Raw genomic sequence first — 25200 nt, 5'->3', positions numbered from 1 at the left:
GTGAAAATAAAACAAATGAAAATAGAAAAAAGTTAATATGATACTAACAAAGCTCTGTAAACAAAGCTCTGTACCTTCCGTTATTCTGGCAGATTCACTCACAGTATTTTTATTTCCACATGAAGTGGTCTTATTTTTATCATTTCAGAAAACATCTAATAAATATATTTCACTGCTTTTGAAGAAAGGGTTCTACAGTCCAATGGCAGATTGCGCGCGTCTTCTTTGGCACAATGTTGCTGCAGTATACCGCTGCATTGTGCTTGCAATGAAAACGAGAGGAGAGACGGATAATTCTTGTGCGAAATAAACTTTTTACTTACACTCGATCCTTAAGGTTACGTTTACAACAACGCTCCCCTGCAACGAATTTCATGTAAAATAATTCACATACCAGGGTATGTACTTTTCTTTAATATCACATTAAACAATTTCTTTATAACATTTATTTTTCACTCACTTGTAAATTTTGTCAACAAAACACAACACCTGAAAAGCTAAACATAAGTTGGAATTTGACATCTTGCACTTTTTTAGGGGAGGGATGTCTTCATAAATTTGTTTCGACCGCACACTATTCTTGTCAATACTATTGCATAAAATCCAATCTCTACATTACTCAATATTTTTAAGCATATCTACAAAATTTAATTCTAGTGATGACTCCCACACTAAGGGTGCATTCCCAGAGATTTAGATTGATCCAGAGATTTAGATTTTGATCAACCTAACTCCCTGGGGGTTCACGCTAAATTGCAGTCAGCAGAGCGCGCACCATAGTTAATTACCCCCTTACAGTTTTTAGTAGGCGGGACAGACGCTTAAGCAGGCTAAGCTGACAGTAATCTAGTGAGACTCCCCACAGGGATAGATCGATCTTAAATCTATGGGAATGGGGTCTAAGTCACACGAAAATATTCCTCAAATTTTTTTTTATGCACTTTAAGATTGTTAACTTTATTCAAAAAGGGTGATGCTGACAAATTGTATAAGAACTCTATTATTTGTTTGTCATATCAAAAAAGTGTGTCTTCTGTTTTTTATTATTATTATTATTATTATTATTGTTTTGTAGTTTCAAAAAACAAGTAACCCAACATTTTTCCTTTTCCCACTAGCTCCATATATCCCCTAAAACTGAGGTTCTTTTTTTAGGAACAGGACTTTCCCTCTGATGTGAATGATCTTCCTTGTGCAGCATCTTCACCAACATCATCCTGGTAGCAAAGGCCTGGCTGGTTTGCTTGCGGTACACAAAGTAGGATCCCAGCAGTCCCAAGAGGACTGCTCCCATGATGCCTCCCACTGTTATCATGGTAACCGTGAGGTCCTCGGGATGTTGTGCTCCATATGTCTGCACCGCAAAGGAGATTTCCAAGTCACAGAAACTGAAATATGAGAAATAATGTTGGGTGATACAGCTGAACCACTAATTGACAAAATAATATAAATAAATTAAATATATAAAATAAATTAACTAATTTTGTCCTACTTCATAGCTTCTTTTCTGCAGCCTGCAATGTCTGAAAGGTATAGAAAATCTTCTGATCTCCAGTAAAAATAATTATTCAAAAAGGTTGCATTACATATGTTAAGTACAAATGGCAGATGGTCTTACCTGTAGTTGGGGTCTACAATTCTGGCCCGGAAGGTGTACATACTGTCGTGGGTGTTAGGAAACTGTAACCAAGACACACCTGTGGAGTTCAGAATCTGATACGGTCTCTGCAGCAAACTGTTGTCAATTACAGTGTTCGTCTCTTCAAAACAACTCCTGTAATTCTAAAAAAATATACTGTTTAAATTTTGTGGTAGAAAATTTGAAAACAAACAAAAAACATTTTTATCTCATATGATTTAATAATAATAATAATAATAATTTATTTTTCTATGGCGCATTCCATTAAAAATCTCAATGCGCCTTACAACATTCACTTAAAAGAGCTAAATAACACAATACTAATATAAGAACACATTACAATTTTAAAGGACTAAGAACTAATTTAAAGAACCAATTATTCATATTCTAAAATGATAAGAACCTAAAGTGACAACATTTAAAATTAATCATAAAATTACAGTACACCTTATTAAAAACTAAAATTAACTATATGATAGCTACTGATAGGCTATTCTAAAAATATGAGTTTTCAAAAGCTTTTTAAAAGTATCTATGTCACCTGCTGCTCGTATTTCAGAGGGTAAAGTGTTCCAAACTTTGGGTGCATATATCATAAATGCCCTTTCACCGTAAAATTTACCAGCTTTTTTCTCTAAGACACTGTGTTCTAAAAGTAAATGACTAAAAGTTGAAGACCTGGTAACTCTTCCATGCTGATGTTGCTTCATAAGTTCTGAGATTTGTTGTATCATATTCCTTTGGCTATTATACGTGTTGTTTTAATACAAATTATAGAATTTCAATCCAGGATCCTACATTTCTACTAAACTCTACAGCTCTAAACAACATCAAGTACATGAAGAAACTGGGTTATATGTAAATATAATAGTAAGTCTATTTACCCAAGGACCCCACCCCTGTCCCCAGTCAGTGAGCATGCCCTGCTCGTCTCTGATCTGTGACCAAGTCTGAGCCACCTTATGACACCCTGCCTGGAAAAGGTTTAAAAAAACAACAACTAAGTTTCTATTACAGCAATTACTTTTTAATTCTCTTTATAATTCATGACCTTATATGAAGAATTGAATCAAATATGCACCAAACTGGCTTTAAGTTGAAGAGGAAAAAAACTTTGCCCCTTTAATCAATAAGTAGTCACCGAAAAAAATATCCCTGGGGGTTCACGCTAAATTGCTGTCAGCCGAGTGCACACGAAAGTTAATTACCTCCTTACAGCTTTTAGTAGGCTGACAACAATCTAGTGAGACTCCCCAGAGGGATAGATCAATCTAAAATCTGTGGGAATGCAGTCTAAGTTTTACCCGTTTCATGGTAGCATTATAACTGTAGTCTGTTCTACCTTGCTCCTCCCATAGTATGAAATTACCAGTCACAGGACGGACAAATTCCTCTCCATCATACCTTAAATCAGGGAAAAAAGAAATAAATAAGGCTACGACATGTGCAAACACAAACTTGGCAATAATACCGGTATATGCACATGGTACTCATACACATTAGTAAAAAGTAAACAAAGTAAATATTAACAAAGTTTCCAATGGTAATGCTCTAAAACTTAAATAATGAACATGATCATGGAGAAATAACTGCACACACGTACTACATGTACATATTTCATATTTCATACACTTACAGCTCTAACTGTGGCAGAAAAGTCTCACTGATAATTCAATTTTCATATTTCCCATACACTTACAGCTCTAACTGTGGCAAAAAGTTGTGACTGCTGTCCACTCTAACTGGACATCCCAACCTGACCAGGTCATAATGGACAACCTGGGGGAGAAGAAGGAATTACAGACAGAGAAATTGTATACTTAATATACTGTAAATAGGACTTAGAGATAATAATAATAATAATAATAATAATAACTTAAAAATATATATAGGTAGTTAAGTTATTAAAATGTATAGTACAATGTAAACAGATATGTGGACAGTTAAAAATTTTAAGATATCAAAACATAGTACAATGTCAAGATAACAGCCAGTCAAATCAGTTATAACACTTTTTTCAAATAAAAGATTTTAATTTATTTTAAAAATCGTAATCAGACTCTATGTTGGTAATTAAAAGCATTTTGAGAATGTAATTAATTTTTATATAAGTATATAAGAGTAACTGATTTAAATGTATTAACTAACATTTCTTCACAGTAAGGTAAGATATAAGTCTATTAAAGGCCAGTGAGGAAATACTGACTATGTATGTATATCCATGGCATGCAATGTTGACTGCCGGAGAGGTGTCACTGTATGGTGGGTATTTTCTTCAATTAAAATTTTGTTTTTGTTAATAATAAAATACAACACACTTATATAAAAACAATTAATTACACTCAAGTATGGGATCTAGACAAGAATAAACTAACCTTGTCCTGTGTGGGTGATGTCCCATCCAAATGCAGGAAATGTTCCCTGTAAAGATGGAATTGAAATGATTAGTTTAAATGCCAGTGACATCATTAATTTATTGCAAGGTTACATATCTCTCAAAAAATTCATAATGTTTTCAATAACACCATATAATGGAATACTAACTGATAAAACTGTCAAAGGTATTACATGGAATGAATAGAATGGAATGAAAATATTCCAACAATATATAAGGATTATATAAAAGCAACAAATTAAAGAGAGGTACTCACTTTCCAATAGTATATGTATCAACAGTATCACAGGGTTCACTTGCAGCTGGCCTAAAACATAATTTTTTAAATTCTGAATTTTCTTTTATAATTAATATTTTAATAATCATTTAGATTATTTTAAATGCTGGCAAACTTTTGTCAACTCAAGATTACATCACAAGCCTAATCTAAAAAACAGAATGTCGATATTAATTACTTCAAACAGCTCCAAGCTGTCTCAATCAATATAGCTGACAAAAATAAATCATTTATTAATAAAACAAACTGATTAATTTAAAACTTAAGATTTGGCCCTCAATTCTTGCCAGGATAGGTAGTTTATCTATAATCAGAAGTTATTTGTTTTTATACTGAAAAAAAGGTAAATTAACTCACCGTTTTAAAACCAGGTGCCTTCCCTTTGGACATCCCACAGACAGGTAGGAGACCTGGGGTAAAATCAAAATATTAAATTTTCTTGAAATTATTGGTGACAAAAATGCAAACTGTCCCCCTCCCCCCCTCAAAAAAAAAAAAAAAAAAAAAAAAAAAAAAAACTACTGAGTACAAAAAGTGCCCTCCAATAACCAATTTTGACAATGATCAATCACTCTGACTTAAGCAAAACTTCCCCTTTCTGTCTTTCATTTGTTATAAACTTATTTATCACATACTTACAATCTGGGTAGGAGATGGGCATATCAGGTTGATATTTGATGGTATCAGCTCAAAGCAAGAGATACCTGTTGCAAGTTTTCTAAAATGATAAAAAAAACCAATAATGTAACTATTTATTTATCTTACTAGTATGTATTTATTTATTTATTTACTAATTATCCTGTCTACATCTTATAAACATTATGTTCATAATATGCAGTGAGACTTTAAAAAATATTGAATGTCAGCGTGAGATTGATTTTGTAGGTAAGATATCTGGAAAAAATTCAATGTTGGATAAAACAATTTACAATAATGGGTTCTAGGAAATATCAAAGTCTGAATATTGTCAAAAGTTATCTTTTTAAAAAAATTGATTTAAGATGACTATTGCACTTACTTAGCAGTAGTGTAATTTGGGGACCTGTAAAAATCCATATGGTGGTAAAAGGTAACAGACTGGAAATGTAAAATAACATTTAAATCATTTTAAACCCCTCATACAAATAAAATAAACAGGGTATAAAACATAAACCAACTACACATGAATGCTAGTCTTTCAGCTTTGATAGATCATATTCCCAAGTAGGACTTTTTTTCCAGAATTAATTTTATCTTCAGTAAGTACCTAAGTTTGCAGTGTCATAAACAATTCTGTTCAATGCAGAAGTTTAAAAAAGTTGTTAAAATTACCATTAATAGTGTACCTGTGCTTTTAAAAAATCAAGAGAATACAATGTACGCAGCTATCATTTTTATTCCCTGGAACTAAACACCTAACCTGAATATCATACTGAACATATTACAGACCTTGTTATGAGCAATAACACCTCTTCCATACTGAACACATTACAGACCTTGTTAGGAGCAATAACACCTCTTCCATACTGAACATATTACAGACCTTGTTATGAGCAATAACTCCTCTTCCATACTGAACATATTACTGAAATATTGTTATGAGCAATAACACCTCTTCCATACTGAACACATTACAGACCTTGTTAGGAGCAATAACACCTCTTCCATACTGAACATATTACAGACCTTGTTATGAGCAATAACTCCTCTTCCGTACTGAATGTCAGAGTTTGCTCTGGACTTGACAAGAGTGGAGTTATGATTGAACATCTGGAACATATTTAATACAATACGCTCAAAATTTTCAATTTCAATCATTAATTTTTTTCAACACTAGTGCTATATAACTGAAATTTAAGTTTCAGCACAGAAAATAAACTTTATCCATTTACCTAAAGAAACATTCAGCATTCTCTGGTCTGGGTGATTTCTCATAACCAGAAATACTTAATTATATAAACTAACTTCTCTCAAATCTTGTACAGGTTCCTTTTTAATTTACCCCCCCCCCCCCTCCTACCACCCCCCACCACCACATCCTACCTGTAGAAATCCACTGTGGATATCAAGGAACACTAACATTGCCCAGACATGGATAGACCTCCCCCATATTTATTTTGTACAGGTCCTGTCCCCCCCCCCCCCCCCCCCCCACACACACACACACACACACACACACACACACACACACACAATATCCTACCTGTAGAAATCCACTGTGGATATCAAGGAACACTAACATTGCCCAGACATGGATAGACTCCCCCATATCTATCTTGTATAAGTCCTGTACTGTACTGTGTACAAAGTAACGGTACTGAAAACAATGTAAATAAACAATACATGAAATATTGATGACAGGTGCTAGAAAGATACAAATTGGAAAATATTATGAAATATTATGGAACACTGGTAGATGGTATGAAAAGGTCGACTTTGATGTCTGTCTTCTATTTTCTGTAAACCCCCAGTTATTTCTGAACCACCCTATCTAGATTAAGTTTATTATAGCTTTTTTTCAATATCCAATACAGAATACAGGGTATTTCCTGGGTTACCTCCTGCAATAATTTTTAGTTTAAAAGCTGAAAGGTCTTACCATATCCACTTTTTAGCGCCAATATTTTTTAGTTCCCAAAAATTATTCTGAAGCTTACATGATTTCAGCCAGTCTAAACCATACCATATTGTGTTAAACCAATAACTGTTACGCAATATAGCCTTATCATATACATTAATTCCCCCCCCCCCCACATCTCAACTCACAGGACACTGTTGTAGAGGAAAAAGCCCACTGCTTATCTCATTCTTCAGTGGATAAATTCTGCTGGTCAGGGTGCCGTTCTCTAACACCATCAGGTACATCCTATCTAGAGCATCAAACCTTACCACCACATCTGAGCTGGGCAGTTCTCCTGACTCCAGCTGGAAAACATTATCATCATCATCATCAACATTATGGAAACAACTGTTTTCATTATGATCAGAATCATCATCATCATTAATTACAATTATTATTATTATTATTAAGAGATAACATGGAACAAGGAAAGACAAACGTTTGTTCTTTATTTGACGATAGTTCAGGCAAATAGACATCTCAAAGGACAATAAAGTACGAATCTCGATTCCTAGTGTCTTAGTAATATCTCATCAACTAGGTCCCTGGACTCACATCTAAATTGTATTTCATCAAGTCACTGAAATATATGCTACTTCAAAACATTCTCCTTGCAATAACATTTGTTGTTCACCTTTTTATTTTTTCTGATATAAATTCTTTGAAACGAGTTAAATTTTCCAAATCAATATCATTTATTAAATAATCAATGTTAGCTCACCTTCAGAACTTGATTCATCTTCATCTTACTGTGAAACAAATGATTTCGTGAGGTGTGGATGATGATCTCTCTCAGGGGACCTGTGGGAGCAGGATGGAAATATACACATCACAATTTGTTGAAAAAAGAATATATAAACAAATACTCACATGACACACTAAAAATTGTTTACTTTTTAATTCCAATAACTTTTATTCCAAAGTAATCTATACTTAAGATCGCTTCTAAATAATGATAATTAAATTGGATTTTCAGGATGAATGGCAATCAGATAAACCGAATAAAAACATGGTACAAGATATTAGTTAAAAAGTTTTTTTTACCTTTGGTGGGTTCCAGTTTTAATTCATATCTTAATACACTTTCTTATTAACCATATTATTTTCACATCTTAAACTTAAAGACAGTCTCAGTGGGTTAGATTAATGTATAGAAGCAGGTTCTATGTAAAGCTTTGATCAGATTTGTGTTTTGTGAGATTGTTTATTATTATATTAATAAGTCTGGGTCACAAAAGTCCTGTTAAGACAACTAGAATAAAGAATTAGAAAACGAAAACTATTTATCATGATTTCGGAGCACAGCCAGAAGTACTTCCGGCTCAAGGTCACGACCTCGATTTTCCCACGCTTACGACCAATCACAGCAGGCTTCAGTCAGAATGAGATAGACGTCACGACTACACAGCGAAACTTGTCAGACATGTAAGTGCCGCCTGTCCATCTTTTCGGTATATGTACCGATCAAAAATAGACAACGTAAAGCCCAAAACGCTCTTATACACGTTACCAACTTTGTATGAGCACAAATATTGTCATTTATTGTGAACAGGATAATATGATAATCAGACACACTTGAGACCTGTGAAGCGCATACTCACGTGTCGAGGAGTAGTTTCGCCATTGCCTCGTATGTGAGTCCTAACTCAGCTTTAAGTGTCCTCCACCGCCCCACCTCCCTCCCAACATACACAGTCTGAGTGCTTCTTCGTCTGTCTCTAATTTTCTTTCGTATCTTTCGAACTGGAGTGGCTATTTTCTTTCGTCCCCTTTTGTCGCTCTCCTCTTCAGACTTGACGCGCGTCTGAGCCATGTTTGCTGTTTTGGCGCCAAATAGTAACATCCGGGTCTCAGCCGTAGTACTTCATTCATAGTAAACCGCGAGACTTAGCGAGAAATTGCGCGTTCTGAAGCCGTACTGTGAGGTGGTAGCTGAGTATTTAAGACGAGTCGTCTTTTATTATTTAATGGAACTTAAAAACGGTATTAGGTAGGTTCATTTTCTCAACGGTTTTGGATAGGATATACCTTGGTCATTATGGGGAAATTGGTGAGATTTCCAGGAAAATTCATTTTCGTGCTATTTTAAGGGTTTAACGCGCTGAGACTGTCTTTAAGGTTTTTATTAATGTCATTACTATTTTTCACTTTTAAGAGCTCCATCAGTTTTCAAATTTCTGATATATATTTCTGAACAAATTTGAAATCAAGAAATAAAAGAATGAAGTTGGCTGCATACTAATGGTCACTTCCTGTATGAACTCTCCCTCCTCCACCAGATCACTTGTGTTACAGTTCAGCAAGGTCATCACACCATTCTCTGTGCCTGAAATAATACACATATCTCAACTAACACAATGTGCTTATATCACACCTAACACACATCATACCTAACACATTGTGCTTATATCACATCTAACACATTGTACACATATTACACCTAACACAATGTGTTTATATCACACCTAACACATTGTACACATATCTCAACTAACACATTGTACACATATCACACCTAACACATTGTACACATATCACACCTAACACATTGTACACATATCACACCTAACACAATGTGCTTATATCACACCTAACACATTGTACACATATCTCAACTAACACAATGCACACATATCACACCTAACACAATGCATGTCTATCTAAAGCATAGTGATCTATCTTCTCAAACAGATTTCACACCAGACACAATGTCTCAACCACACTGCAAACTGTGTCAAAAAGATATAAATGTCTGGTCTTATCATTTCAAAGAAAATGAAATTATGCAAGAAAGTTTTATAAATATTTTTACCTTCTTCATAGCTGTAATAGAGTCTGTGTAAATCACGGAGCAGGAAAGCCGTCTTCCCAGCATCCTGGAACATGAAACTCAGCGGGCCAGACTCTGAAAGTGAGAGCAAATTTAAAATATCAGGAGAAATTACTTTGTAATACAAACAGGTTTAAAAGACAGGACCTGAAAATTATTTCATTTGTTCTAAATGAACCAACCATTAAATAAACAGTTTTTTTGGTCAACTTAAAATGAACATTATACTCAAAATGTATATTTACCAAGAATGTTCAATGGAAATGTCCAAAATCAGCCTTGAAAAATGTCCTCTTTCAAGTCAGTTATTTTGAGATGTAAAGTTTGTTTTTATTGGTACTTGAAAATTGTAGAAGATTTCATCATCTTGTAGACATAAATAAGACATCATTTTAATCAGAGATCAGCATGAATTAAATCACCACCAACTTAAAAAAAAAAGAATAACAAGTCACCTATGGATTCCGAGTACAAATACATAACCCACATGACAGACCTACCTGTAATGTTAAAATCCATCCACATAGGTGTAATCTCCCAAACATCTTCATATATGTTATACAGCAATACTACAACCTGGAAAAAAAAAACTGATCAGTCTGCGTATACTATTTCTTAACATTATTGGTTCAGTGTTTCATCCTGCCTACCATCTGAAAATACCCAAAACAACTGTAAACCATCAGAGAACTAATGTCTAATCCAATACTCAGATACTAAGGAACAAGGTAAAAAACATTAAAGGGTAGTTTGTTTGAACAATTAAGCAACTTTATGAAGAACCCATTACCTTTGACTGTCCATTAGCATTGATGGCTAGCAATATTCCTACTGACCCTGGGAATGTATTAAAAGCCACATCCTGAACCTTGAAATGAAACAAAAAATGATGAACTTAGATACAGCAACTTGTATCTGAAAATACACAAGGCTGAGCAATTATACTACCCAAAATTCTGCCACTGTCAGCACTACTTTTTGGGGTTCTTTAAACATTGACAAAGAGACAAACTTTCAAACAGTGTCCAGCAATGGTTAAGGAATACACACCCAGATTCTTTCTAGTTTGTGTTCAAAATCTTGCAGAAACCCTGTTATTCTACTACTCTCACCAACCACTCAAATTATTATCACAAAGTAATACAATCTCGGTCAACTTTGGGCCAAAACAGTAAAAGAAATAGGGGTTGTATCTAAATCACTGTTACTCAGAATAGTGGAATTCATTTATCAAAAAGTCCCCCCCCCCACCCCCCAAGAAAAAAATCCCATTAAAAAACTATAAGATCACATAATGAACACTGAAGTCCTATGTCTTACCTGTGGATCCTGTTATAACAGGTTCTCTAGTTGTAGCAGTGTCTCAGACCACTCTAACTGCTCCCCTGTACTAGCAGTACACAGATAATACAACTTTAAAATCATATAATGAACACTGTAGTCATATGTTCCTATGTCTTACCTGTGGATCCTGTAATAATAGGTTCTCTAGTTGTAGCAGTGTCTCAGACCACTCTAACTGCTTCTGTACTAGCAGTACACAGATAATACAACTATAAGATCATATAATGAACACTGTAGCAGGGTTCTGCCGAGGCCGCGATTCTGCGAGATTCTCGCCAAAAAAATAAAATTCTCGCACAAAAATTACCAAAGATGCGAAAATTCTCGCATACAAACCGAGTGAGGGTGCTATCATTGTTCTTGAGATGATAAAAGACACATTGAGAGTGGCGTCTAAAATTGTTTATCTAAATAATCATCACCGGTATAAATTTCTTCGCATCGTCCGCTGCATTGACTTGTTAACACAGTGTAGCTAACGTTGTCATTGCGACGATGTTTCCGATGTACCCTCGTAAGAGATCGTTTCAAGCAGCGTCGTCATTTGTTGTCGTAATATCAATAGTACCTCTTCATGACTACAGTCCAATCGGCAATCCTCGTGTGACTCCGCTGCATTAAAGTTAGTTGAGCGATTTGAGCGGTTCTCTCATTTCGCGGGATAGTCAACCAATGATAGACGGCGTGACAGTGATATTCAGCCTGATGAAGCGTGGTTAAAATGGCGGCTTCCTCGCCGAAAGCGAAAGTTAAAAAACAGAGATCGATTTTAAGCTTTATGCCAAAGTCTACGGCAAGCGGTGAAAAATCAGGTCAGACTCCTGTTAATCCCCCCTCAGATGAATCCGTCTCTCCGCCTGACAAGTCTGAGAAAAGGAAGAAACAAATTTCTGAAGTTGCGACTCCAGATGAAACTGACAGTTCGTCGACGATAAAGGTATGTTCATTCCGTGGCATTTTTATTTTACGTTTTGGAAGGACACTTGACACTTCGTTTGAAAATGTGAAAGAAAGTAAAAAAAAAAGGTAATAGGCCCGTTTTTGATACGATTATTCCTCTATATGTGAGTATGAAAATTAAAAAAAAAAAGTTAAAAAATGACGGGTCCCGTTTCTGATATGTTTATTCCTCCTTCGTGAGTATAATAATATGAAAAAGAAGTTTAGGCCCGTTATTGATGTTTATTCCTCCTATGTGAGTATGATAATATGAAAAAGAAGTTAAAAAAAGTAAGGAGGCCCGTTTTTGATATGTTTATTCCTATCACTCTATAGTGTATATATATGTGTGTGTGTGTGAGAATAAAAATTTGAAAAAAAGGAAATGTTTAACTTTAATGAAGAAGTAAGGAGGCCTGTTTCTGATATGTTTATTCCTCTGTATATGTGTGTGAGGATACTAATTAGTAATTTGAAAAAAAAAAAAGTTAGGGCCTCCTAATCAAGGATATTTGCATAGAATGCACTCAACCAAATGTGTGACCTATATTTTTTTACTTTAGCCTTTATTTTAAAAAGTAGTCAATATTGTGAAAACGATAAATCAAAGATAAAAATGTCCTTCCCAAACACTATTATGCAATTTTTCCTGATAAAAGTGTTAATTAAGTCATGATTAATCATCAAAACCTAAAAATTCTTTTGGATTGTGTTGTCTGGTTCCAGAAATTACAAGTTTGTAAGTAGGAAAAATTTTAACTTTTCTTCAATTTTAGGTCTGCAGACCAAATACCATCGAAGGGCCTGAAAGAAAGAAACCGAAAGTAGTGCCACAGAAATTTCAACACGATTGGTTAAGAGATTATTCTTGGCTCCGCTATGATAATGAGGCAGATGCTTTATAAAAAAATCATTTGCAACTGTATATACATACAGCCTATGTAAAGTTACTTTCAAAGTTGAATCACTTCAGTTTGTGAACTTTAATAAAATACCAGCACAGACTAGCAGTGTATGTTTTTACGTAAAATATCATTTTTTCCTGATCTCCCACTATTTCTCAAAATCTCCCCAACTTTTAAGCTCAGAGGGGAGAATTCTCCCCCCTTTTTTGAGACCTTGGCAGAACCCTGCTGTAGTCATATGTTCCTATGTCTTACCTGTGGATCCTGTAATAATAGGTTCTCTAGTTGTAGCAGTGTCTCAGACCACTCTAACTGCTTCTGTACTAGCAGTACACAGATAATACAACTATAAGATCATATAATGAACACTGTAGTCATATGTTCCTATGTCTTACCTGTGGATCCTGTAATAATAGGTTCTCTAGTTGTAGCAGTGTCTCAGACCACTCTAACTGCTTCTGTACTAGCAGTACACAGATAATACAACTATAAGATCATATAATGAACACTGTAGTCATATGTTCCTATGTCTTACCTGTGGATCCTGTAATAATAGGTTCTCTAGTTGTAGCAGTGTCTCAGACCACTCTAACTGCTTCTGTACTAGCAGTACACAGATAATACAACTATAAGATCATATAATGAACACTGTAGTCATATGTTCCTATGTCTTACCTGTGGATCCTGTAATAATAGGTTCTCTAGTTGAAGTAGTGTCTGTGGCCACTCTAACTCCTCCACTGTACTAGCAGTACATAGATACACCTTGGTATTACTGAAGGCTACAAAGTGGCTGTTCTCCCTCTGGAAAAAATAAAATATAGAAAAGTCTCTACATAAGAATAAGAATAATAAAACAATAATTATAAATATTCTTGTATTAGTATCTAACGACGTGACACCAGTGTTAACACCCCCTCACTGCAGGTGTCTCTTCAACCCCCCACCCTCACCCTCCATCCCTGTCTACCTGTGTGATACTTACCAGTGCTAACACCCCTTCACTGCAGGTGTCTCTGCCCCTGATACCTAAGATGTCACCTGGAAAACCTGTCATTACAAAACAATATATCGTTTAATTACTAAAATGCACTTATGCATTTGCCTTATAAATGGATATTTTCTCTTTTAATTTTTGGTAACAGCTTTATTTATTTATTGGTGCATTGGCTTAATTAAAAAATCTGGTTTAGAACAAAAAGATGCTAGACAATGATTTAAAAGTTGGTGGTAATAGTATTTTGTCTACAAATCATTGCACATTCCAAAATATTTTCAAGATTTCTCGTTTTTGTCAATAAAAACCTTGAGATTTAAGTTCTTCAATTCATTTTGAACAATTTCAAAATAATTTGAGGGGCAAAGGTTAGAAGTCTTGTTTCTATATTTATATTCTATACCTAATTATTGTCACACAGAGAATGACATTATAAACACGATTAACTTTTGCTCTCAAACTTATACAATTAAATCACGGGTTATTACAGTCAAATCCTCCCCCCCGTCCAAAAAATTGACACAAGCATTAGTCACAACCAGCTGATTGTCGATATCCATATCTCCCACAATTCAAGTTTTTATAGAATTCATCAATTCAAAACCTACCTTCAATTTCCAGGAGTGATTCGTTTGTTTTCCCCCTGAGATAAACACTTCCATTTATCAGCAGCACAATATGATCATCTATAAAGGTCACCCAATCAATGGTCCGGCCGCCCTGAGAGAAATCAAATGATATCAATATCCTTTATAGTAATAACCCTTGGTCTCCTGGGCAAGGAATCATTAAGATTGGAATAAGAATTGATACCAGGCTGTCATATGAAAGAAATTATTCAAATGACCATTTTCCAAGAGCTGGGAAGAAAAGCATGCTATGACATTTAGTGACCTCTGCCAGACCTCCCCGTTTATAAAGAAATAACTATTACAAGAATTCTGCTCGTAAAATGGAAAACATCTTGCATCACAAGAAATATAAAAGTGCATGTGAACCAATAAAAGGTACTTTGTCTACAAATTCATAACTTGAGGACACTCCTGACTACAAAATTGCATTGTACTACTTGAACCAATGCTACTATTTTATTGCCTTTAAAATTAAAATTCAATATATATTTAAATTCATTCACCAAGATCACCCACATTAAAACATGTTTTCAAACATGAAATTAACACATTGTGAAACATCACAGAACAAAACGTAATATGTTCCAAATCATTTCAGTTGTTCCAGGTGTCAAAAAGACAAAATTGTCCAATTATCCATTTCTTACTTGATCATCAGCTTTTTTTACCTGCTGGTTGCAGGGGTATGTAGGAAAACAAGATTAACTTTAATGGAATGAAACTCAGAATACCCCTGTCCACCAGTGTGATGGAATCAAGTAATGTGCAGTAATTTTAACATATGGATTGTGTTAGGAGAGCCAGGGGAACATCCCAACACAATGGAGTACCTGAAATCCTGCAGGCACACCCAAGTGCTGGGTACTGGCAAAGTTATCCTGGGACAATAACAGCTCATCCCTGGAATACAATAGGCTTTTATTAAATTCATACAGATGTAACTGTAATAAAACTGTAAATAGAGTTCAATACACAAACAACAAACATGCACACTATGTAATAAAATATCCATATTATGGTTTCAGAATGATCAGGACTTAAAATGCACTTTTTGTGCTTCAAATTATTTGCTGTGTATGAAAAAATTTAAAAATAAAAACAATAATGCTAACCTTCATTTTACATGGATTACAATAAAAAACCTCTCCAAAGTATTTTCCTCAATATAAAACATTTAATAAAGAAGCAACAGCACCAAACAATAACATAAAATGAATACAAAGTAAATAACCAAATATACAGTACAAATGGAATTAGCATTAAGCAGAACAACACACAAGGACACTCCTGCCCAAGAGAACAACCAGCTAGACTACCTGGCTAAAACTACAGCCACATTTTGCATGCAAGGATCCTGGGGGAGAAAGGGAGAGAAATGTCGGCATAATGAGATCAAAATGGCGAAATAGATTGACAGATTTAATAACAAATAAGGACGTGTGCAAAAATGAAGACGTGGACCTCTTCTCTCACCAAGTTCTTTTATCTTCATGGTCATGTTTACTTGGTCAGAGGTTGGCTGTATTCAAATTTTTACCCAATATAAATTTGTAATGTGATATAATATTGTGTTATCTACTTGCCATATATATGAAAGAACTTTTAGAGAGTGGTAGGCAGCGAGAAAGGCCCTACAGAGTTAGGCATATTTGGTATATATGTAAAAGAAATTTCACATTTCTTTCATAAGCTCTTGCTGTTTTAAAGCAACAGATCCCTACTATAAACCATTTTCATTTTTCTTTTGTAATTTTTGCTTCAAGGAAACAAATACCAGTGACCTTCCTCTGCTTTGTTACCTTTATCATCCTAGGCTTGATCTTATTGGCAGTGAAAATACTGTCCTAAAAAGAAATTGAGGTTTGCTTTCAAGGTTTTATAACAAAATTTTAATTTTGTAACTATTAGTCCATTACAATCACATATGATGCACTGTTCTGATACAAAAATTTAGGTTCTTTACCTTTAAATGAAGAAAAACAAATTATATACCTCTGTTCTTGATTCTCTCATCATCTGGTATTTCTCTTCTGGTTGCAAAATAAATGTGTCCCTACAAAATACAAACAATATACAAATAAAATGTCTGACTATGGAAAGATCTCCCCACAAAATTTCTCATCTTTGCATTAAAAAAATTAAATGAAATAATTGTTCATATATTCTACATATTAATGATCTACATACAAAGAAAATCAATTTCATTCAAAGTTTTGGATTTATCTTTGCGAAAAGAAAATTTAAAAGTAATTATAAGTTAATTAAAAGTAAATAAAATGGAATAAAATCAAGTGATGTTTACATACTCTATGAAGCACTCATAAACAGCGACTGGTCGTTTGCCAATTATCTTAAAGCTTGTTTGTACATCTTCAGGGTGGGAAGAAATTGAAAATATCCAAATCCTGTATGCAAAAAAGAAACGAAAACAATGACTTGAATGAGAGTAGCAAACCTCTTCACTGTCATTGAAGATGCTTAATATAATTCCATTTCAGTTTAAATCATCTTAATGATAATCTTTTATTCATACTTCAGTAAAAAAAAATCCCATTTTTTTTAAACTTGTCAGACAACATATCTTACAGTATTAAGTTGATTCATTAAAAAGGTTTTCTTCATATTTCAAACAAAAACCAAGTTTTAGTAATTTCCAGAGGTAGGGAAAAATACACTCCTCACCCCAAGTTCTGGTCAAATTCCCGCAAGGTGACCTCTCTGTGAGGCATATGTTTGGACTGCAGGGCAAACTGAACATGAGGCTGCTGGCCCAGGTAATGGAATTGTTTGCTTAGGACTTGGGAATACTGGAAATTGTGCAGGAATTTATTTAGAAAAGAGATGAGAATTTGAAAAAAAACTTTAAAATAATGACTGTTAACTTATTGATGTACTTCTTACATGCCTAAAATTGCATACATTTGCACCAACATTATGAAATATAGACATTAAAATGTTTCCTTAGTTTAACAATTAACTTTTGTTTAAAAAATCACACTTAGAATAGCTACGTTTATTAACCATACATTACTGATATGATAAAAATTATAATGCCATGACAATAATTCAACTTAATGAGCATGACCCAATTTTTGTGGTAAAAATCAAAAATCTTGATCACATGCTAGATCGACATGGCCCAATGGGTGAAAAATTGCACTTCACAGTCCCACACCCCTAGTAAAATAATCTATGTGCACATCAGCTTATTGATTGATCCCGGATCGTTTTCATAACTTATTGATTTAGACTGCAACCCTTTTAAGTGTTTAGCCATATTGATTTTCCCTTGCTCAGCACAAACTATTGGCTGCTCTTATCTCAAGTTCATCGATAAGTCTACAAATGTTCCCTGCATAGCAACGTTAACACAGGTACAGGGCAGCAGGCACAGAACAGGTGGGTTACGCTTTTTACCTCGTTGACAACTTTATCATTTAATGACAAATGCCATGGTAACAAGCAGGCTACACCAGGCATACTGTACTGAGAACATGCTGAAATAAATCAGTTCAGGGATTTAAAATATAACTGGAGTGTATAAATGGGATTTACATTAGTGTACCAGATGTGAGTCAGTATAGCCTCTATGAAAGTTAACTTCTGTGTTGATTTCTGTTAAGAGCTGATTTGATAGGCCTTAGTTACAAGGCTTAGGGGCAGAAATTATCAAAGTTAAATTTCATAAACTGAATAGATTGGCTGGGATGGGACTGTGTGGGGTATTGATTGATAGATAGCTTGTACACAGGGCGTTCAACTAAATCCAAGCTGTCATTTGTTCTACATATATACATACTGGTCCGCCATCTATACATGAAAACCCACCAGAGACATGCTATCTGGGCAGTTACAATAGAGTGTAATAGCAAGGCCAAGTGAAGGTTTTGCCTCTCAGTAACACTAAAGTCTGAAGATAGAAACTTAAAATTTTTTAGGTGCAATAAATTAAGTTTTAATGTGAACCAATGTTGAAATATTGACAACAGCTATTGTGACCCCCCCCCCCCCCCCGCCCAAAAAATCACCAGGCTGTCAACTTCCAAATAATACCATAATTATTTGAAATTTTCAAAATTTATTTAAATATCTAATTTTTTCAAACTTAATCATTTATGTTATACAATAACATAATTTCTGTCACAAAGCCAAATCACTTTTAAAAACTTCTGAATCATTTAATTTACAGTATTACTAACAAAACAAAGTTTGAGGAAATTTATCAATATTCATCTTGTTTAAATTTATTGACCAATGACAGTAAACAATTCTATTTTCAGCCCACAATGGACAGCCCAGACAATAGCTGTATTCAGGAGGGGTGTTCAGTGTGCCAGGTGTGTACAACACAGTACCTCTCAGACACTGACCAGCACCTTCAGTTAACACACCTGCCATTTGACCACGAGCTCTGTCCAGACTGCTCCCTACTGTTACTGTTCCGTAACAGAGAAGATCCTGATTATACTTCACATATTCAAGAGCTTAAAGGAAAGACCAACTTGGTGGAGTTGATTGAAACAATCAACAATTCAGATCGTAGAAATGTTGGCTCTCAGTCAGTCCATTGCTCAGAGCATCCAGGGCAGGACGTTACGGGGTTTTGTAAAACTTGTCAAAAAACTGTCTGCGATATCTGTTCCCATGCAGTTACCAGGGCAACAACTGTCAACAATGTCAACACAACCAATGAAATTTCTCAACACAATTGTAGCACAACAAGTGTCGACTCGGACAACCTACGTCATCAAGAATTAGAAAGCAACAATGGGACAGACCTAGATGACGATCATCAAAGTCAGCATACAACTGACGCTGATGATGAAAATGAAACTAGCAGCGAAAAATCTTTTAACACCACGAAATCTGCACCAAGTGGCACAAAACTCAACCACTTTCCAGCCACTGAAGAATCAGGTACGATGGTCAACCACAGCGACCATGACATCTGCGACATATACCAAGCTGGAGAAATTATGGCTGACAAACTACGCAAAGATATCGTCTGTGTAAAACAGGCGGTGAGTGATAAGCAGATGCATGTGGAAGATGTGCTGGCAGAGAAAGAAATGTTGGCAAGTGTGAAGAAGACAGCCCTGCAGAAAGCTGACGAAATATTTGCTAAAATGATAGAGGTAATTAATACTTATTTTCAACTGTTTTACTATATAATATCTATTTAATTAAATATGTTCTTCAAGTTAAAAAGGAAATACATTTTCCCCACTGTTATGCTTTTGATCAGATAAGGTGTGAAAAAATGTATAACTACACTTATGCAATAGTGATCAATTTTACTTACAGCCTATGAAGTTACAGTAATATTATTATTTACAGGTCATAAAGAAAAAACACCAGGAAGTCACCACCACCATTCAGGAGAAATTTCAAGAGAAATCCAAACATCTTGACCAGCACATAGATTCCTGTGAGAGCCAAATCCTCTGTATGGACAGCACAGTACAAGTATACAACGCTGCGCTACGAGACTTGGACGTCCCAAACCTCGTCACCATGGCAACAACACACTGCAAAATGTTGGAAAACAAGGTCCAGGAGTACAACAACACCCACACAGACTCTGGGAAAAATTACATCGAGTTTGACAGCGGTCCTTGCGTAGAGTATGTGTCGTCTGCCCAGGAATACATCCAAGTCCGCCATGACGAAAAGCAGCTCCCGGCAGTGGTCCAGGTTGAGACGGTTCCCGCCACAGCAGGTTTCACGTCCACAGCGGACATAACACTCTCCAGCAGCAGCAAGGTGGCACTATCTGGTTACCCAGTGGAAGTCGAGATAAGGGACAAATACAATGATGTCATCAAGTGTGCTGTTCAAGACAATGAAGACGGCACATACACTGCTCACTTCAAGCCCCAGGTTTCAGGCATGCACTACGGGTCCGTCAACCCGATTGACAACAAGACTACAGTACGAGGAAGTCAGTTTGAGTTTGACGTACAGAGCAATGATCCTGTCCTTTGGTTTGGCGGAAAAGGAAAAGAACCTGGGCTGTTCAACTTTCCTCGTACCCTCACAGTAGACCTCACAGGGGATGTTTACGTAGTCGACGAGCTATGTCGGGTTCAGATCTTCAACGAACTTGGAACTTTCAAGAGTCACTTCAAACTGGACGGTGATCTGAAAGATTACAACGCCGTGGGGGTTGCTGTTTGCAGTTCTGACGACATGCTCATCTGTCCTCTGATGAAGAAAGACCAGCATCTGGGAGGGTGTGTGAACACGATCGCAAAACTAACAAAAACGGGAGAACAGGTGAGCATGGCCACCCAACCCTTCCAGTGTGGGATGCACCTGGCTATTAACAGCAAGGATCAGATCATAGTGGCTGACCTGTTTGGAAAGTGTCTCTACATCCTCTCGGACACCAGCGGGGAACAAATACAAACAGTCAGCGGAAGAGGATTAAAAAACTTCCGTGGCCCTAACTGTGTGTGTGTCATGGATGACGACAGTATCGTGGTCTCAGATACTTCAAACAACTGCATCCACGTGTTTGATGAGGTGGGGAACTACCTTTTCAACTTTGGTCAGAAGGGGCACAGAAAGGGGGAGTTCCGGGGGCCCCAGGGAGTGGCAGCTGACCAGTGCGGCCATATTCTGGTGGCAGACCAGTATAACAACAGAGTCCAGGTATTTGACCGCAACGGTCAGTTCGTGTTGTGTATTGAAAGCACAGGCAGCCCTCTCCACTGGCCCAGGGGGATAGCAGTGACCAATGACGGGCATGTGTATGTGGCGGACTCTGACCATCACATTGTCAAAAAGTTCAAATACCTTGAGTAAGGCTGGGATATTATGTACACTGGTGACTAACTTACTTTACATCTGAGACCATTAAATTTCTTTGTTTATTGGTTTCTCTTTTGTCAATTTATTGGTATTGAATTTTGAGAACTTCAGTGGTGACAATGTATCCTGCTAGCTAAAACTTTTTTTTTTAACAAATGTCCATCTTCTGAAACAAACTTTTTTATCTATTTGTACTTAAAGCGTGGTATTAAGCTAGTCAGATTCAAATTTCGTGAAATGTAAATTTGCTTTGTTTATTTCTGGAAAATTAAGAATTGTTTATTTAAATAAGATGCAAGTTTTACCTTGTCTTGGGTCATAAGAAATGGGATAGGTTTTTGAGGTTTTTGACATGCAGTCGTCCACCAGAATAAATTTTCTTTAAATAATAAGGTAGTTTGTCATCTTTAATCCTTTTAATTCCATTTTTTTCTTTTTTTGTAAGGTTTATATTTATCATTCAACAACTAAAATGAAAACACCATATATTTCGAATCACATTCTTAACATCTATGGAGGATCTATAAACAGTATCAACACTTACAGCTGAGGGGGTCTGGGCTGAGTATGGACAATATTTATACTTACTGCTGAGGGGGTCTGGGCTGAGTATGGACAATATATATACTTACTGCTGAGGGGGTCTGGGCTGAGTATGGACAATATTTATACTTACTGCTGAGGGGATCTGGGCTGAGTATGGACAATATTTATACTTACTGCTGAGGGGATCTGGGCTGTACCATTTCTTTCCCTGGCAGATACATGCTGATCATTCACAACCCATACTTTGTAGATATCCTGAAGTCAGACAGAAGAATGTGACATTTCATTCTATAAGTAAAGGAGTATGACAAAAATTAATGTCAAAAGTTTAGAGGTACTGTTTGTAAGATTTTAGCCATTTTGATGTTTTAATTGGTCTTTTTTTTTTGTACATGTATAATGCATTTATGATCATGAGTGAAAGTCCTGTTTCATCATATTTTTAGGTTTTGAAAAAACTATTTTTTATTGATTTTCTAAAACAAAGTGAAAATGAAGATAACATCATAACTGCTTACTAGACAAGTCATGAAAAAAGCCTTTAAAAACACATAAACAAGACATTAAATCTAATGATGACAATCACTTTAAATATTTAAATAACACCAGAAAAAAATTCCGAGCCAAAATCCCACAAACAGTCCCTAAAGCTACAAGCACATGTATATCTTCATTTCAATGCAAACATATTATGCATGATTTTCCTCACAAGTGACTTAAACCAGACTAATAAAAAGACATTAAAAATCAGGGACTAAAATTAGGGCCACAATAAAAATCCACTGCTCTACTTGCCATGGTATGGTCTGATGTTGATTCAGTGTTTTCATGATGAATTGAAACAGATAAAGATCTAAAAGAGAAATAAATTCAACAATAAACGTACCAGTGACTTTACAAATATTGTGAAAAGGGAAAAATACATTGCTATAGTATAAGACACAAGCTTGGCCCATGTAGTCAAAGGATACCAATCAGCTATTAATTTTTTTTCTACTTCAAGTTCTGTCAAAGTATTCGTGTCTCCATATCTAACTTACTGAAACTAGTTAAAGATGTGTCTTCTTAATTTAAAAGGACTCACAAAAAATTCCAAACTATTATTTAATCAATAAGACAATAACCCTTACTGATTATCGCTTTTAACCAAGTACCATCGATAACAGGCGTGGTAGGCCTGAACATTTATATAGCGGCCTGCTTCCTCTGTGCTGCTGCCGTTCAACTGAAGATAAAAGAAAATGTTAATTTACAGCAGTTTACAAGGCTGAGAAGCATGTAGGAAATGAGAAAAATCCCCTCTTCTATTTACAATAATCTTCAGCTAGAAACATTCAATAATGACTTTTTCATTATCATAAAACAAAGCAAAATCTTTATTTCTTTCACTACAAATAAGTGCAGTAAGTTATAAAGTTAAGTTTTACTTCAAAAATGTTTGCCTGATCAGGTAGTGAAATAACAGTTTGGTTGGTTAACATTAAAAACCAGTCCCTTACCTTAAGATCTACTTTATACTGTCCTGGTTTACTGCAAGTCAGGGAGGCAACTTGAGAACTGAGAAAAAAGCACTAAAACTATCACAGAAGCTATAAGTAAAATTATTTCTATCTCAAGCATCTTTCCCACTCCTTATTTATAAATAACATTAACCTGAGCCAGGTCATACAAGAAATAAAAATTATTTAAATATGTCAAATATATAATTAAATGTTTTATAAAGAGATAATAAATAAATGTTCACATTTATTTAATTCAAATGATAAAAATCCCCTCTATTCACTGATTTAGCCATAATGAATTCATTTCAAAACTTCCCATATAGAGGAAATATGGACAGTGAAGAAGAAAACTAGATTTATTATTTTTATGCAAATAAATCATTTTTACCTCTTGTTAGAGACAACGCAATTTCCATTTATGTGCCATTCTATCTCTACTCCATCTTGTTCAACCAAATACTCTAGCTTGATCTAACAAATCACAAAGAAAAGATTCACTGAAAATCAATCACTACTGCTACAGATTTTTTTGTTTTCAATCATGCAAATTTTTATGTTACAGAACCAGCCTTGTAGTAGTACAATGTTTATATTATGTAGCATTGGCAGAAAATGATGGAGTACACTTTAAAGGTCTAGATTTTCACAGAAAGTATCAACAAGAGTGTGTTACTTACTGGATTTCTTGTGTTGAAAAGTTCTGATTGCCCAATTTCATTACCATATCTAAAATATCATAAACAGAAATCACCATAAATCATCAGTAAATTCTGGCAGTGTTAAATTTGAGAAATTCAATTCATGAAGTGTGGTTGAATGATATCATTTTCTGAACTAGCATTTTTAATCCCTGTTCTGGCCACATCTTTTACAACAAAACAGTATGAGTATCACATGTCCTTATTAAATACACTGGTATTCAGTGAGTTTCCGATAAATTCTAAGAAAAAAAAGATATTGATGCGCTAGGATGCCAGGTGGTTTCAGAATCTTCTCGCTCAATTTTGAATACTCGTAACTTTAAAAAATCCTAATCAAATTCTTACTAAATTGTTACCTCCAAGTTTCTCTGCTTTTCTTTGTGAATATCAAAAGGCAGAAAATGACCCAGCGAATAAATGTCATTTTTGCAGTCCAAAGTTTCTACTCCTTTCCCGCTCAGTCGTTCCGTCTCCGCCAGATGGAGCTCGTGGCTAGCAGGTTGGTTTCATTGCGGTAGTTGAGACATGAGCATTGTTATCATTGTGTTTTTTATCACAAAAAATGCTAATATAAACGAAGAAATGAACAAAATTGGCTAAATACACAGATCATTATGACTTGGCAACGCTGGCCTTTTAACCTTATTGCAGTCTCGTTTAGCGTGAATAATTTCCTGAAATAAGCGTTTTTCAGGATGCTAGTGTCATTTGTTTTGGAAAAATGAAAAGATTGTCTCTCTTAGAGAAGGTCACGTACGTAATCGAGCCTTTAGTAGTCAAATAAAATGTCGCTTATTTTCAATTTTTGAGGGTCGTTTCGTAACAACTTTGCTTCTGATCTTGAAATCCAAATTTCAAACAAAAGTCTAATCATTTTCATCTTCATTTCATTCTGATAAATGATTTGATTGGCCTCATTGGTCGCAAAATAAAATCCTGATGCACTGAAAATGTTATAAAACAACATAAAAAGGGGAAAAAATAAAGAAAAAGAGTTCCAGCATTCACCCCCTGTTAAATTTATCCTACATCGTGACAAAAATGTGGTGTTTCACATGAAATCAACATTTTGACTTTTCTT

At 35.2% G+C, this 25200-nt stretch overlaps 3 protein-coding genes across 3 annotated transcripts; 2 read left to right on the top strand and 1 right to left on the bottom strand.

The window, feature by feature from the left end:
- Positions 1 to 391: 391 nt before the first annotated feature.
- LOC106152820 (cation channel sperm-associated auxiliary subunit epsilon) lies at positions 392 to 24613 on the bottom strand. Its single transcript, XM_087006371.1, has 34 exons — positions 24476 to 24613; positions 24096 to 24144; positions 23807 to 23889; positions 23416 to 23473; positions 23047 to 23141; positions 22712 to 22769; positions 22091 to 22171; positions 17240 to 17364; positions 16864 to 16962; positions 16550 to 16610; positions 16357 to 16401; positions 15874 to 15911; positions 15388 to 15457; positions 14534 to 14645; positions 13914 to 13978; positions 13604 to 13732; positions 10531 to 10608; positions 10241 to 10316; positions 9723 to 9815; positions 9150 to 9236; positions 7632 to 7711; positions 7057 to 7215; positions 6494 to 6607; positions 5977 to 6060; positions 5330 to 5388; positions 4951 to 5029; positions 4669 to 4721; positions 4291 to 4341; positions 4015 to 4060; positions 3339 to 3418; positions 2944 to 3043; positions 2524 to 2613; positions 1619 to 1782; positions 392 to 1388 (listed from the first exon to the last, which is right to left on the bottom strand). The coding sequence occupies exons 1-34, from the start codon at positions 24541 to 24543 to the stop codon at positions 1115 to 1117; spliced, it is 3003 nt and encodes a 1000-aa protein (XP_086862497.1). The 5' UTR covers positions 24544 to 24613; the 3' UTR covers positions 392 to 1114.
- On the top strand, positions 11303 to 13152 carry LOC147763301 (uncharacterized). The gene is made up of 2 exons (XM_087006406.1): positions 11303 to 12021; positions 12800 to 13152. Exons 1-2 carry the CDS (start codon positions 11806 to 11808, stop codon positions 12926 to 12928), a joined length of 345 nt encoding a protein of 114 aa, XP_086862532.1. The 5' UTR covers positions 11303 to 11805; the 3' UTR covers positions 12929 to 13152.
- LOC106154531 (uncharacterized) lies at positions 17841 to 21432 on the top strand. The gene is made up of 3 exons (XM_013528902.3): positions 17841 to 17956; positions 18838 to 19692; positions 19895 to 21432. The coding sequence occupies exons 2-3, from the start codon at positions 18844 to 18846 to the stop codon at positions 21362 to 21364; spliced, it is 2319 nt and encodes a 772-aa protein (XP_013384356.2). The 5' UTR covers positions 17841 to 17956; positions 18838 to 18843; the 3' UTR covers positions 21365 to 21432.
- Positions 24614 to 25200: the final 587 nt, after the last annotated feature.

Source organism: Lingula anatina, chromosome 2 (genome assembly GCF_051362555.1).
Source record: "Lingula anatina isolate TDL-2025a chromosome 2, LinAna3.0, whole genome shotgun sequence".
Lineage (NCBI taxonomy): Eukaryota > Metazoa > Brachiopoda > Lingulata > Lingulida > Lingulidae > Lingula > Lingula anatina.
The sequence above is the reverse complement of the archived record's forward strand: the minus strand, read 5'-3'. Positions and strand labels throughout refer to the sequence as shown.